Here is a 15,930-nt window from a genome sequence, read left to right on the forward strand (position 1 = left end):
GCATCTTTCGAGCCAGCAAAAGTTTGTGCGAATTATTAAAAAACGCTTCGATAGTTTCTGTCGATGTTTTCTTTTTGGGGAACTATGATTCGACAAAACATGACAATGCAAATTTGTGCGACGTGCGACTGTGACTCCAAATCTGAGACAATACCACGCTTTCCGACTACGCTGTGAGACCGAAGTGAGTTCTCTATATCGTATCAATTTTTGCAAATTTAAATTATTTATTTTTGATTTTGAAATAACTTCTACAAAGCAATAATAAATTTCCGATCACCAAAATTTAGATCTACGTGAGAGTTAGTAGCTTGAGTGATAGAATCACAAAGCCGAATGCAAAAATTTAAAACTTTGTAGTTTTGCATATGTAATGTTGCAACTTTCACTGATAAATTAATTGGGCATAACATTCCAAATTTTATCATGAAATTGACAGGAAAAATTATCATTGTTGAATAATGAATCACCTAATTTGATCAAATTGTCCATTGTTTTTTTTCTCGAAATAATTCGCAATGGTTTTCTTTAAAACTGCTGAATGTTTTGAAAAGAGACAAAAAATTTAAGGTTTTAATTAATAGACTTATGATGCGTTGTATCGATTTTGTTATTGGTTGCACCGAGTTAATGGTTCTAATTATCCATACGGAGATTGGATATAATGAGTTTTGAGCGAACTAGTGGAATTATTATTCCAAACATTGCCACAAAATGTTTTTAACGTCTAGAAAAAATTTCGCTCCTCAACTTATCGGGTGGTAATGCCTCTACATTTGTCCGGTTTTAAAACTTGAACATGAGAGAAAGTTTTGGTTCTTCAAGATTTATTTATGCTGGGCAACAGCCGCGATTTAGATGCTTAGATGCAACTACCTTTTATAATGTCACACAGATAGCGTGAAACCCACTAGCGTCACATTTGAAGGAGACGTCAAAGTAGATGACGTCATCAGAATCATTAACTCTACGGATTAATTTGGAGAATTGTATATACAATATTGAGAAAAAAAACCTAGAATGTTTTTGATGCTATTCGCCTGGCATTCAGCATCGAATTACCCAGAACTTGCACCCGTATCGAAATTACCCCCTGATTACCCCCAAACTGATGTAAGAGTAGGGGGTAACTGTCTATGGGGAGTAAAACTATGTAGGATTAGGGGGTTAATGCGGGGAATTCTTTCATTTCACCCCCATCCAAAAAATACCTCCCCACCCAAAAAAAAGGATGTAAGACTAGGGGATAATTATAAGGAGGTAAAACGATGTAAGATTATGGCGGTAAGGGGGGGTAATGGTGGAATTTTTAGATTTTACTCCCCAAAAATTACCCCCTAAAAAGATGTAAGATTATGGGTAAATTTAGGGGGTAAAAAGATGTAAGGTTAGGGGGGTAAGGAGGAGTAAGGGGGATTGTTAGATTTACCACCCCCAAAAATTACACCTCAAAAAGATGTAAGATTAGGGTGTAATTTTAGGGTGTAAAACAACTTTAGGGCGTAAAACGATTTGGGAAAGATAAGGGAGGTAATGGGAATAAGGGGGAATTTTTAGACTTTACCCTCCGAAAAATTGAAGTTGAAACTAAATGATATTAAAGCAGATATATCAATTAGTTTCAACTTCAATTTCTTTCAGCGATTCTTCAATGAAATTTATAGGCTGATTTACCGAGAAAAAAACTTAATTTATGTTACAGCTGATACTACTTGCAAGCTCGATAAAAACTGAAATAAGCTAAATTTTACCTGCTAAATTTAGTTTTGCTAATAATTATAGCTCAAGCTGAACAGAAATGGTTCTCATCTAGTATATAGTTATGTATTTTTGTTTTGATCCCAATTACTTCAAAGGATAAATTTCTGTTGTTGAAAAGGTTATAATAACTTTTGTGCATTTCAATGTATGTTGACGAAATGCAACAGTCTACTCTGTTGAACTTCTTCCAGCAGTAGATTTTTAGTTTCAAAAGACAGAAGTGAATCTACGAAAAGAGTGACCATATTTTTTTCCTGGCATTTCCAGAGAAAAACTCGCTATGAATAAAGTTATAGTTTACTTGTTTTGTTTCATATTAGTTGTTTTTATTTCTCTCATACACAATTTTGTGTAAATCTCGCTCTAATCTGTTAATTTGGAGTTCAGGTAATATACTTTTGGTCAGTTACACGTAATGGTTTTTGCAGGTATTTCTGCAGGTTTGTTTCTAGGTTATTTTTACAAAAATTGCAGGTTATTTTACATAGACACTTTTCAGAAAAAAGTAGCGCGTCCTTCTTAACTCCAACACTCATTATATGCTCCAAAAAATGTGGACATTCCAATGGGGTATTGGAATGTCCATTTAATTGTCTTGACCAAAAGAAAATCTGGAACGTGTGAAAAAATTGAAAGAGCGTGACAGATTAGTAGCGATAGACAGAATTGTAATCAAATTAAACAAGACGTTTCCAATGTGCTCACCTGGATGAGGTCCTCGAATGAGAACTTTCCGAGTAGCATGTTGAAGAGGGACTGCTGAGTCTGGAACATTGTCGCATATCTCACAAGGAAGTTTCCGAAGAACAAGTGGGCCATAGTCACGAATCCTGGACAAACACAGACAATTACAATTTATAATCTACCTTTTAATATGAGATTTGAAATGGAATCTGCAAAAAAATGAAAATCAATATTTTGAACTGCTGCTTCAAAGCATCCATTAGAATATACGCTTTCAAGTCTGATTTTTATGTCGTCACAGCAAACTCTGTATAAATAAAGCTCTCATATTAACTCCCGAGACTTTTGAACCAATTTATTAATCTTCAAGTTAAAAGTTAATGGTGTGGAATTTGAGGTACTTTCATGCTTTTTCAAAACTGCTGTAGTTTCAACAAGTTGAAGAAAAGAGCTTCTATTTATTCCTCCCGTATTCAAAGGAAGACGGGGAAAGCCCAAAAAAATGCAGGCGAAAATCTACCGATATTTATGACTTCCTGAGTTCTTCCTGCATTTTCCATAACCTTTGCCTCTATAATATTAAAATCTGTCACAAGTTTTCGCAATTTTAAAAAAATTGCACAAAAAAGAACAAAGTATGCAATGCTGTTTGCAAAATATTATTTGCATTCTTTGATCACCCAATGTCTGTTCACATTTTTAATGAAAAAATTTAGATTCATAGTTGGATTAATTTGTAAAAGGTAGCTACAGACCAGCTTGTAGGACCACAAACATGACTGTGAAAGAGTAGAGGTCTTCCTTGCACGCCACCAGCACATCTCTGAACATGGAGATCTTTTTGTTGAAGTTGAGAATCTTGAGGAAGCGGATGGTAGAGGCAAAACAAACCGAAGCCAAGATTATCAGGTACACCTGGAAAACATTTTCTCAACTTTTGGTGCTCTTCCATGGGAATAGTTAAACAAAATATAACAACATAGCCGGCAGATTGCCGGAATAGCTGCGAAAGAATAGACCTGCGTGCCATATAATAGAGATAGAAACAGATACAGATCTAAATTGAAAAATCGACGCCGCTCAAAAAACTAGGCTAAAAAACAGTCAGCGATAAATTCATTCCAAGCTTGTTACAATTCATTCCACAGAAGCCTCTTATTAGGGACCTTTACTGCACATATGAGTTCCTTTGACCTTAAACAAATTCAAATTAAACTTAAGTTTTAAAGTGCAGAAGTCATTTTATTGAGTGAGGTAAGTCACGTATGATCAAAATCTAATCACGCAAATAACCTTAAAACTTTCGCTAAAGCGAGTGAGAAATGAAGTCACGCGCGCAAATGTTGTTGGTGAGAGGAAGAAGTCATTCAGAAAATTTGACTTTTTCAGCTTTGCTGTGTGAACAAATGTAAAACGAAAAAAGAGCGTCAGACGACGAAACAAAAAAAACGAAGAGCACCGCAATATAGCTACGCTCAGCTTACAGCTTCGCAGCTATAATAACATAGCCGGCAGATTGCCGGAATAGCTACGAAAGAATAGACCTGCGTGCCATATAATAGAGATAGAAACATATACAGATCTAAATTGAAAAATCGACGCCGCTCAAAAAACTAGGCTAAAAAACAGTCAGCGATAAATTAATAAAGCTTGTTACAATTCATTCCACAGAAGCCTCTTATTAGGGACCTTTACTGCACATATGAGTTCCTTTGACCTTAAACAAATTCAAATTAAACTTAAGTTTTAAAGTGCAGAAGTCATTTTATTGAGTGAGGTAAGTCACGTATGATCAAAATCTAATCACGCAAATAACATTAAAACTTTCGCTAAAGCGAGTGAGAAATGACGTCACGCGCGCAAATGCCGTTGGTGAGAGGAAGAAGTCATTCAGAAAATTTGACTTTTTCAGCTTTGCTGTGTGAACAAATGTAAAACGAAAAAAGAGCGTCAGACGACGGAACAAAAAAAAACCAAGAGCACCGCAATATAGCTACGCTCAGCTTACAGCTTCGCAGCTATAAAAAACATTCAGAGCAAATGGAGTCCAAAACTTAATATATTTCATGTATAATCATGATATTAACATTAAAATAGTATCAACTTTTGCGGTATACCTCAAACTATTTTAGTGATAGTTCCTTTTTGATTGGAATTGAAACTGAGGGCATTAATGATATCCCCGAACGAATTTCAAGTCTTGATCAGTACTTCTCCAAGGAAATACACATCTTGAATTGACAGATCAGTACTGATCACGTCTTATCGCAAGTCTTAAGACTCCATTTAAGACGTGCCTAGTCTAAAAAGTAACATGATCAGAGCTCTGATATAGTACTGATCCAGGACTTGCAATTTTCTGAATCAGTAATGATTAAGACTTGACGTTCAGTGCGGGATATCAAACAACAGTTGATAACTGGGTTGAATGCTAATAGCGTTCTCTAAAAAGGTTTATAATTTCTTAAAAAATTCTTGTATGACTTGAAAAATATCATACGCAATTCGTGCACGATTACCCACCGAGGCATTTATTTTGTTAAGAAGAACAAAATTTAATTCATTATTTTGAAAATATTTGGTCGCTTTTGTCATTTTTGACCTGATTGTGATTATCTGAATGATTCATAGTGTTATCTTGCATCTAAAAATACGACATCGTATAATTGAAAGTCTACAGCCGTGGACTCCTAAATTTCAGCATAAGCGGAGGGTCAAGATTGGATTCGTACCAGAGACAGGGTGACAGTGTAGTTCAAGTTGACGAACTGCCGTCCTCCCACAAGAGACACCCGGGCCATTGCATTCTCTGTTTCCGTGTATCTAAAATAGACCCAAACTCAACCCTTGTCACTACAGCTTTGAATGCTATAGTTATTTCAAATGCCGAGCATTGCTTTTCAATCTTTTCAATCCAATCTGGAACTAAAAATTTATCGAGATGTGAAAATTTGTAAGGAAAACTTAAAACAAAGGTTTCATCATTAAACGCAATCATCACAGTGCTGCATTTTCTCAACAATTTCACAATAAAGGCCTAGTTTTTGTATTAATCAAGTGGACTTTTGTCAGTTCGTACTAAATACAAGTTTCATATTATGTCGCATTTGATAAAACAATACCTCCTGTGATCTGACTCAACCTAAAAAATAAGCTAAAATTGCAAAAGTTGCAATGAGCTCCAGGATTAAATAAGATCTTTTAATTAAGACAAACAATTCGTGCTTGACGTCGCCATGAAAAAGTTCTTGTATCCGCCGCCTTAGTGATGAGCAGATTCAAATCGCGTACAATTTTGGCAAGCTGATTCAAATCTTGCAACCCGGGCCGAGGATTATCCCCAAAAATAACGGGGAAAAGAGTGCAAAAAATGTAAAATAAAAAATAAACCCTTATTACTCCACTTAATTGAGGGTGGAAGAGTGTAATTATAAGAATGTAACTTTAAAAAAATAAAGGTGGAAGGAGGTAGTGAGGATTGATCCCTCCATCTTCCCTCTGCCCAAAATTTTATGTTCACATTGCGCATTAACCCTTGGGTCAACTCATACAAGTATTCGACGTTTCAATTTGGTTATCACGGTGTTTGTGCAAGAGCGTATTTTTTATCAGTCCACCCTAAATTACACTCTTTGCAAAGAGTGTAAAAAGAGTGGAGAAAAGGGTGTAAATACAGTAGAATTTACTGAAATTACACTCTTGCACTCTTTTCCTCGCTAATAGGAGTGAAGTACGCATTACACTCTAATCTCCGCTAACTAGAGGTGGATTAAGGGTAAAACCTCGGCCAGGGAATTTTTTTGCAAGAGTCTTGTAAGATATGACTATTGGCAAAAATCTGAGTCAAGCTTGTAATGCTATAAAAGATGGTGTATAACATTCACTAAGGGAGCCTACCTGTACATGAAGAGTACAATAGCAACGAGTCCTAGAGCATCAATGATAAAGTCAATCACGTTCCAAGACTTCTTGAAGAAATCCCACCTCATCTTGTAGATCTTTCTCCCATCACGTATTATGAAGCCAATCAGGAAGATTCCCAATCCAACTTGCACAAGAATCTAAATAGAGATGAAAGTTTGTTCGAATCTATTCAGTTGCAGCTGAAAGATTTGTGGGCAAAATTCATCCACAATAACGCGTGCTATTTTAGATTACGAGTCAACACTCTAAAAAAGTTTTGCTGGTAAATTAATTTAAAAATGCAGTGAATTTACCCAGAATTTGCAAGTAAATTGTTTATTAATGCAACTCACTTAGAATCTTACTGCAAACACATTACATTATCTGCAATTCCAGGTCAAACTACCAACAAGTTACCTAGAATTCGCAGTTACACCCTCCAAGAATTTGATTCAAAAAATATTTTAAATTAAAATTTAATAAATTAAATTTAAATTAATTTCAGAATAAATTTCTAGGAAATTTTGCAGTTATTGTTATCTGCAAACGTTGCAGGCAAATCAACCTAGACAAAATTTATCCACAGTAAAATTTACTCAATTTTGGAGTGAAGAAGTGCCAAAGAGAACGGAAAAAGTATCTGAGATATGAATATACGAAAAAAACTAAACACAAACAAAACAAAATAAAAAAATTTATCTCGTTTTGAGGACCAAATATCAAATTGATCAGACAAGTTTTGACAAAGAGAAAAATTGCATAGAAAGACAAACAGAGCCCAACTAAAAGCTACAAATTTCGTTTGACACAAATTAATAAGAGAAATTAGAAGCAAAACAAACAAGGCGGCTCGGTAATGTGCGATGGCACATAAGGTTCCGACCCCGCTCATCCAAAACTTTGGCATAATTGTCTACCAAATGAGGAACAGATAGAAAAAAATTATTTTTTGCGAATCCCAAAAAAGCCCAAGTCTTTTTCAAAAAATTCTCTATGAACGATAAGATAGCCTCCAAAGCAAATAACTCAGTGGAGTAAAAATTGATGCATTAGATTGCTGTAATATGTCAATATTAAGAAAGCGAGTCAAGACGAACATCAAAATCAAACAACAACAACAACAAACATTAATTACATCAAAAAATTGATGTCCCTCTTAAAAACTAAATTTAATAACAAAGTCAACATACCGTCAGATAAACCTAAAACTAAACAAAAATAACTTATAAACCACCAGAAAACATATGCGACCAGTCCATAAAAAGGTTTGGTAACAATTATACAAAAAGAACAAAAACATTAAAGTAAAAAAATTAACTTCTTTTTTTGAAACAGTTAACTTCAAAGTAATAAATACCATTAGGAATCAATTATTATTACCACAAATTTACGGCTACCACTGCTTCAATAGAAGGGCATTAGGACCTGTCCTTATTCATTTTTTAAAGCGGCTAAAAAGCACAACAAAGAACAAACAAAATTTCAATTGAAACTTGCCAGAAAACGCTGTCAAAACCGTCAAGACAAATTTTGGCACTCAAAATATATTTGATTGCACCTTCTTCAAATAGCTATAATGTAGTACGTGGCCATTCATTAGTAAGACTAGGTAAAAAAAAAGCGAAGACAAAAAAGCGAAGTGCTAAATTATGTAATAGTTTAAATTTTTTTTTTGAAACAAAATTAAATTCAATGTCATGAAAGGCATTAATTACTAAAAGAGCTATTTAAATAGGGTCGTTTATTCATGAAAAAAGGAATCCCTCGAGACCTGTAATTATCCAGAACATTTCTTGCATCTACAAAAAGAACTTCAAATATGACAAAAATCAACTTTTTTTTGTGAAAAAACGGTGTCGAAGCCAGTAAGGTCATAACAAATTCTTTAAATAAAAGATTTTGGGACACCAATCAATTTTTCTCCCATGACACCAATAATGTCATATTTGACCTGCAATTAACTAACGAGATTAGGTAACAAAAAGAAACATAAAAAGAACGAAATTGCGAAGTTAAAATTTTTTTTTTAATTTTGGAAAACGATTGTTTTCAAAGTCATGAAAGCCATCAGCTATCTGCTAATATCAGAATATGGGTTCTTCTATTCTTCCATGAAAAGCCATTGAAAGCTATCACTATACAGGAAATTTCTTACGACCGAAACGACAAAGTATAAATGACAGTTAGAGACAAAATTAAAAAATTCAATTGATTTCTTCAAGAAAGAGGCGTCGAGGCCGTTAAAACGATGATGTATATCTTTCAGGATTTTGATATGGTCAATTGTGTCTTATTCTGAATGCTAATAAGGTGACATGAGAACTGTCAATAATGTGATAATGTGACAAAATTAGAAAACGTGAAAAACTGGCAAATATCAAAACAAACAAAAATCTGAAATCTTGTAGTATCAAAGCCAGAAAACAATAACTTCAGGCTTAAAACTGCAACCGAGAATAAATGTTAAATCAGTAGAAAGAAGAAGCAGTCTTTCTTTGCTGACACTAAGCTGGAAGTTGAAAAAATTAAGAAAAAAATAGAGGAAAATTTAATTCAGCCATTATTTATTGAAAAGTCAATTATTTTTAAAAAAAGAAAGCACCATAAACTTTCAATTCAAAAACTAAATGCATTAGCTTGGAGCTGCTTAGCAAGCGAATTGGTTGGACCTATCACTCCTGAACTTTGATTTGATATGTTCTGTTCTTTATTATTAAAAAAAGTCTTTTTTTTTTTAAAAAAAAGACCGACTGATTACAACCCAATTTTTTTTGGATTGTAACAGTCCGAGAATGACCCAAAATTAGCCCTACTAAAATTTATTGTCCGTTAGCAACAATTGATTTTTCGAATGTCGTAGATATAGATAAATTGTTAGTTGAAAACTCAAAATAAATTCTGCATTTTTGATAATCAACGAGTAAAGTTAGCAAAAAACGGCAAAGTTTTAACTACCGTGCACTCTCAGCGGACTCTGCAGTAGAAATAACCCCCCTCTGAGTCTACAAAGATTGTATGAGTGTTGTTTGGGGGTGTACTGTCGGCAAATTTAATCAAAGTGGACTAAAGTAGCTTATTTCGAGCTGTTTTTGATGAAAAAGGCTAAATTTTGAAATGTTTATCCAGATTTTTTGACCAAAAAAATTAAATCAAAACAATCAACAATGCTTGTTCCTCTTCAAAAAATAAAATCAACGACACTATTCTTAAAAATTATAACAAATTTTAGCAAAATTGACGAAAATTTAGGCAAAAATTCCGGAAAATGTGAATAAAAACAACGTGAATTTACTCTTCTTTTCTCAGAAGTTTAAACCTCGATAACTCCCTATAGAAAACGAAAAATAAAAAATCTTTTTAATTCCATATTCTACGCTGGACGAGCTTTTTAATGATACCAGTCTCACTTCTCTACGATGAATATATCGAGCGGCGAAAATTCACGGAACAAAAAAAACCCCATTTGAGTATATAGTTACTCCCCCCTCAAGAGGGTCGGAACAAAGAAGTCAATAACTCCTCAATTTTTCTTGCAACGAAGAAATTGCATTTTTCATTACGGCAGAGCACTAACTATTTTAGTTCTTTTTTATACTGAAGGAAATGAAGAGGGAGTAATTTGAAAATTTTAAAATAAAATCTCGACGTTTATTAGCAAGATTAACAAGAAAAAAGTATTTTCTGGAAATTGGATTTCTAAATGCAATTTTTTGCCTTTTTTCCTACTGGGATGGTCTGAGAACAAATATACCTTTCTGTCAATTTATAGTCAAAATTTGGAAAACTGCCCAACATTTCTTTGTTGACTTCTAAGTGAAAAACAAATTTGAAGATACGTTTCAAAATCCAGCAAAAATGCCGTAACATGCAACGTCTTTCATTTTGAACATCTAAACTGAAATGTTGAAAGAGTTCCCTAAGATTTGAAGCTGCCCAAGGTTAAGCAGAAGATCTCAGCGCCTTTTAAAATTTATTGATTTTCGGCCTAGTTTTTGACTAAAAGTTACCAAAACTCATATGTTATTGATCTTTCAGATAAACTTTTTGTCTGATTTAACCCAGCGGTTTTTGGAAAAAGATCAAGCGTGATCAATAACTTTCAATATGGCACTGACTCCCTAAGATGGCCTGGCATTGGTTTTCCTGGATTGCTTCTTAGATAACATAAGAGTAGTATTTCTGGAGTTATACCTACTACTTTTTGTTTAGAAATTCATCTCGCAATTTTTGAGTTTCTTGACTAAGAATTATAAATGTTTAGTTATGGTCACATATTGGATTCAGGAGTGCAAATTTTGGCCAAGACGTGCATCACAAAGTTTTTAGTGTAAAGAGCGATGATCATAGACCCGAATCACTAGATAGAAGTGCAATTGGACTTGCACAGCTTTGACCTTGATTTGGAGGCAGGTACCTGCAAACTTCTTGTGTAAATATTGCCACTAATTTAAACATATTTTTGTTGGAATCTTTGAAAGTCATATTAATTTGTAGAAACTAATAGTCAAGATTTCGGTAGTCACCTTTTACCAACCTAACAAGAAAAGAAAAAATCCTTAGTTTCGGTTTCGGTTTAATATTCATTATTATATATTTTCAAGATAGTTAAGTGAGTGAAAAGAGAGTTCATGGGTTTCCACACAAGAGTTTTTTTAAACGGCCAGGTATACAATTTTCCTAATTGAGTATCCAACATGTTTTTCAGAACTTTTTTGAAAGTTTTCATTTTTTATTACTATGCTAATAGCTTTTGCACCAAACTTGTAACATCTGCAAGTCTTGGCATGCTATCCATTAATTGGCAACCTTTTTGCCAAATTTTTGCAAGTTATTGTGTGATAAACAATGAACACAGAAGTTACGCGCATTTTCGGCTAATTTCTGATTTCTTTTCATAATGTTCATTTTATTCTACCTCATTATTACAAACTTTTACATCGATTTACCAGTGTAAATAGATTCTCCGCGCCGCCCCTCCCTTCCCCCTTCCTTCTTTCTAATTTTACAACTTTTGCGGTTTACAATTAGACACAGAAGAGCAGCAGTAAAAGTGGTTTTTCATAATTATTTGATAAATTTTAATTTTTTAAAATTTTCTTATGATCTGAGACCGACTGCTGCTTGAGGCGCCTGGAATAACTGATTGCCCTACCTGGTATGGAGCAGTGGGTCCGTGGTACTGGATAAGTCTGAGTGGGTCGCAGTAGTAGTAAGAGTACAAGCCAGAGGAGGCCAGGAACTCAGACACCATTGTCACCACTGCGAACAGATTGTAGGTAGGGTTGTAGATCGCAAACTCATGCATTATGGCACGTGTGTAGTGGTCGATGAATTTCTCGTTCTTCAGGTTCTACAAATAAGGCAATCTTTAAAAACGCAGGTTGGGCATAATTTTTGTTTTATCAGCCTGCGAACACACGCGTCCTTTTGCATTCCTATATTGGTCGGATATCCTAGTAAGGAACGGCATTGGGTACTGTAATTACTAAAAGCGAAGTGTCATGTTTGCAACTAATAAGAGTCAAATGTGATCAAATATGATCCATGAGTTTTAAAAATTGTATGAAATTATTAGAAGGATTTTTTCGCGTACGATAAACTTAGATAGACAAATTTATATCGACTGCAATCACATCTAAAGAAATTTTACAATGCAAGATCTGACGATTGTTTATTAATATCCGATTAAAAAATGCACCATCTTGAAGGCTATCAGCAAAATAACTTTTTATCAGAAATGTTGCCATCAGGTCTTACATAACAAGAATTCTGTAGTAATAAGTGCGGGCGCTGATTCAATCGATAATGTACCCCATGCCTTATATGAATCAAAATGCTCAACTTTATGACTCAAACATACCGTTAGTTTCTTGATTGAGTCATTCATGTTGCCATCCAGTCGGACGAGGAATCCTCCCCCGGGGTAGTAGGCAGACTGTCCCCAAAAAGTCTCCCCGTCTATCTCCTCGGCATTTATGTACCTTGAATAGACAAGGCGGCTCGTTAATGTGCGTTTGCACATGATGTTCCGACCCGAGCTCATCTACATTTTTGACTTAATTGTCAACCAAATGAAGAGATAACAAAAATAGATGTTTGACTTTAAAAAACACGTTACAAAACGTAAATACTAATTGAATTACATAATGCCATTTCTCATTACAGCGCTCACGAGATCTACCAATAAAAAGACTACGAGAAAAAACAGCAAACAACAAATTATGCAAAAACAAAATTTTCACGGCAGAAACCCAATATATAATTTTAAAAGCACCTAGTAGCAACGTCAAAATGCAATCAGATAAAACCTTAACTCCACAAATTTAGTTTTTGCTAACTATACAGCAGATGTATGTTTTTCATAATGAGATTAGGTAAAAAGTTGACCTAGAGAAAAAAATGAGGTTAAAGTCAAAGATCAATCAGCATTTCTTAAACCAAATAATTTCAAAAGTCTAAAAAAATCTTTAGCTTTTTAACAAAATAATTCTTGATAAATTTACTAAAAAGTCAATATGAAACTAATGGGACCTGTCTTTGCTGAGACTAAACCATAGGAATAAACTAAATACGCAGAAAATCTCAAAAAAAGAACAATTTACACAAAGACGCAGAAAATCTCAAAAAATTAAGAACAATAACACAAATTATTGAAGCCATTAAAATCATCAGCTATTATCTGAATTTTATTTATTTTTATTTCAGTTTACATTTATACTCATTCAGGTAAAATTATACTAAAAGAGAAAAAAAGTTCGTTCATTTGGGCCTTATTTGAAAATCATTGGGATCTGTTATTACCTGAATAAGCTAAAAGAAGAGAAAAAAAGAAACACAAATACACCACTCACAATATTTTTTTATGAAAACGCATAATGTCCACCAAACAAAACATCAGTTACGACATAATATTAGTAGACAAATTGTTTTTTGAAATTCAAGGAATTGGAGTGGACTTCTCAATGACGAGAATAAGTTGACGAAAAGAACAAAAAAACTGAAAAATTTGAAATATCTTTGAAGATGTAAAATATCAAAATTTTTAAGACTATTGGCTTTAAACTGACTGCTTCGGGTAACATCACTCAAGACAAGTTTATGGGCAACATGACAGGCAACATTAAAGGTTTATGAGACCGATCAGAATTTTACGGCTACCTAAAAATAAAAAAAAGCAAAGACAGCAAACTCACAAAAATTAAGCGAGAAAAGTTTCAAAGCCGTTAGAGAATGAACTTTTCAGTATAAACTCTTCTATTTTCAATTAATTTATTAACAGCAAGGTGATTGTTTCTATTATTACAAAATGACTTGAAAAACAACAAATATAAACAAAGATATTAAAACCACGAAGTTTTTGAGAGAAGCCCTAGTATCAAAGACATTAAATTCAATTATTTTCAACGCAGTTAATTAAACACACTAAATTCTGCCTCGATGAAATAGCAATCATAGGTTTCATTCATGTGACATCAATAACTCATCACAATAAGTCGTATGGCAAAGAAAAATATATCAAAACCACGAAATTTTTGAGAAAACCCATAGTATCAAAGTCATAAAATTCTACAGCTTTCAACGGAAGGCATTTAATACGCTAAATAATGCCTAGATGATGTGACGACAAGGATGTTTGTCATTCAAAATTTATCAATAAGACATTACAACAAATCATTGACTATGAAAACAACAACAAAAACAGGCAAAATCCAAAATTCGGTAGAACAGAAGTGTCGAAGCTATTTAAACCAAAAGCTTTTTTCTCTAAAAACTTTTTCAACGATCCATTGAACGTCTTCACTAAGCCAATGGGAGCTATCAATATTAGGATAATGTAATACGATTTCAAAAGGAACCAAAATTACTAAAAAAAAAATCCAAAAATCATAAAAATTATGAAAACTCGTGGACCGAAGTCAAAAAACCAATAGTTAGAAAACAAAACCGCTAACTAAATAAATTGTTGTTGATGCAGAAAAAAAACGGTTCTGTCTTTACCGAGACTGACTTACAATCCACGAAAATAAGCTTAAGATTGATTTATGTTCAAAAAAGTTCAAAAAGAAAAAATATTTTTAAAGTCTTAACAGCCAGTAATCTCAAAAGCTTTCAAAGGAATTCAATGAATACGCTCAACTATGCCACGATGTGATTACAATGATGTTTATCATGCCTAGGTTATCAATAATACATCACAATATGTCTTATGACTATGAAAAAAACAACAAATACAGGCAAAAACCAAAATTTCTTTAGAAAAATGGGAGAAGAAAGTGTTGAAGCCATTTAAACCATATTTTTTTCTCAGAAAGTTTTATCTATGCTCCTTTCGAAGTCTTCACTAAAGGAAGATGTGGCCATCATTATTAGGAAGACGTGATAAGATTTCAAAATGAACCAAAAAAACGAAATGTCCAAAAAATTTTTAAAAATATTTGAAATCTTGTGGCCTTGAAGACGTATAACAAATAGTTATTTGATAAAGCCGCCAAAGAGATTAACGTATGTTGAACCGGTATGAAGGAGTTCAATCCTGTTTTACTGAGACAAACTTACAGTTCACAAAATAAGTTTATGATTTACTAATTTTAAAAAAAATTTCGAAAATTTATTTTCAAAGTCTTAACAGCCATTAGCTGTCCACTCACAGCATTAGATAGGTTCACTTATTGCTCATTAGCAAATCTATTACACCGTTAGTCAACAAATTTATGCCATAAAAATATAAAACTTTAGTAAAACCTCAAAAAATAAATCAAAATTTCATTTGAAATTACGAAATTTGAGATACGAATAAAAAAAAACATGAGCGATCCCTTCGAAACAAATTTTTTGTTCATTGGGCTTCATTTGATTGTAAAAAAGGTTTGTCATTAACGGAACTTCGATATTAAAAGTGTCTAGTAGTCTCTATGTGACTTGAAAAAACAAAAAAAAATTGCAAAATTTTCTAAAAAAAAAAGAGCTCCCAAACCTAATTCGAATTTTCTTTGTTATATAATAAACTTCCCTCTAAGACTAGAACTAGTCTTTATTATCTCCTTTCGTCTATTAAAAACCTAAAATTGATTTACTTTTTGGCGTGAAATCTAGTTTTGAATTAATTTTTTCGTAGAAAAAACGTTAATTCGAACGAAAATTACGGTAAAAGTGAACAAAAGTGAACCAAATATCCAGTGTTCTCATGAAACTTTAAACCCCGATAACTCCTCGGAAAAAAACGAAATTCAAAAAAATCTTTTTAATTTCGAATTCTACGCTGGACGAGCTTTTTAACGATACCACGCACATTTCTCTACGATGAATATATCGGTCGGCCAAAATTCACGGAACAAAAAAAACCCATTTGAGTATATAGTTCCTCCCCCCCACAAGTGGGGTCGGAACAAATAGCATACATTATAGCCAGTTACACTTATGCCTCTATTGAAGAAAATGACAACCTCCCGGATGTTGGGAATATGATCTGAGGAAACTTTGAATGTCTAAAAACAATTTGAGCGAGTTGTAAACGCAATACTAGCTACAGGCAAGGATCCAGTAGCTTTAAGAGGGACTTCAGCAATACAATTGCACAAAAGA

At 33.5% G+C, this 15,930-nt stretch overlaps 1 protein-coding gene across 1 annotated transcript in view; it reads right to left on the reverse strand.

Moving 5' to 3' along the window:
• Positions 1 to 15,930, reverse strand: part of LOC142342678 (uncharacterized) — a 221,277-nt gene that overhangs the window by 19,100 nt on the left and 186,247 nt on the right. The window contains exons 61-66 of the mRNA XM_075394163.1: positions 12,209 to 12,329; positions 11,501 to 11,698; positions 6,343 to 6,506; positions 5,178 to 5,268; positions 3,201 to 3,360; positions 2,467 to 2,591 (exon numbers count right to left, since the gene is read on the reverse strand). Of these exons, the coding sequence (XP_075250278.1) occupies positions 2,467 to 2,591; positions 3,201 to 3,360; positions 5,178 to 5,268; positions 6,343 to 6,506; positions 11,501 to 11,698; positions 12,209 to 12,329 (859 nt within the window). The remainder of the gene's footprint in view (positions 1 to 2,466; positions 2,592 to 3,200; positions 3,361 to 5,177; positions 5,269 to 6,342; positions 6,507 to 11,500; positions 11,699 to 12,208; positions 12,330 to 15,930) is intronic.

This window comes from Convolutriloba macropyga, chromosome 7 (assembly GCF_964194025.1).
Source record: "Convolutriloba macropyga chromosome 7, txConMacr16.3, whole genome shotgun sequence".
NCBI classification, from domain to species: domain Eukaryota; kingdom Metazoa; phylum Xenacoelomorpha; order Acoela; family Convolutidae; genus Convolutriloba; species Convolutriloba macropyga.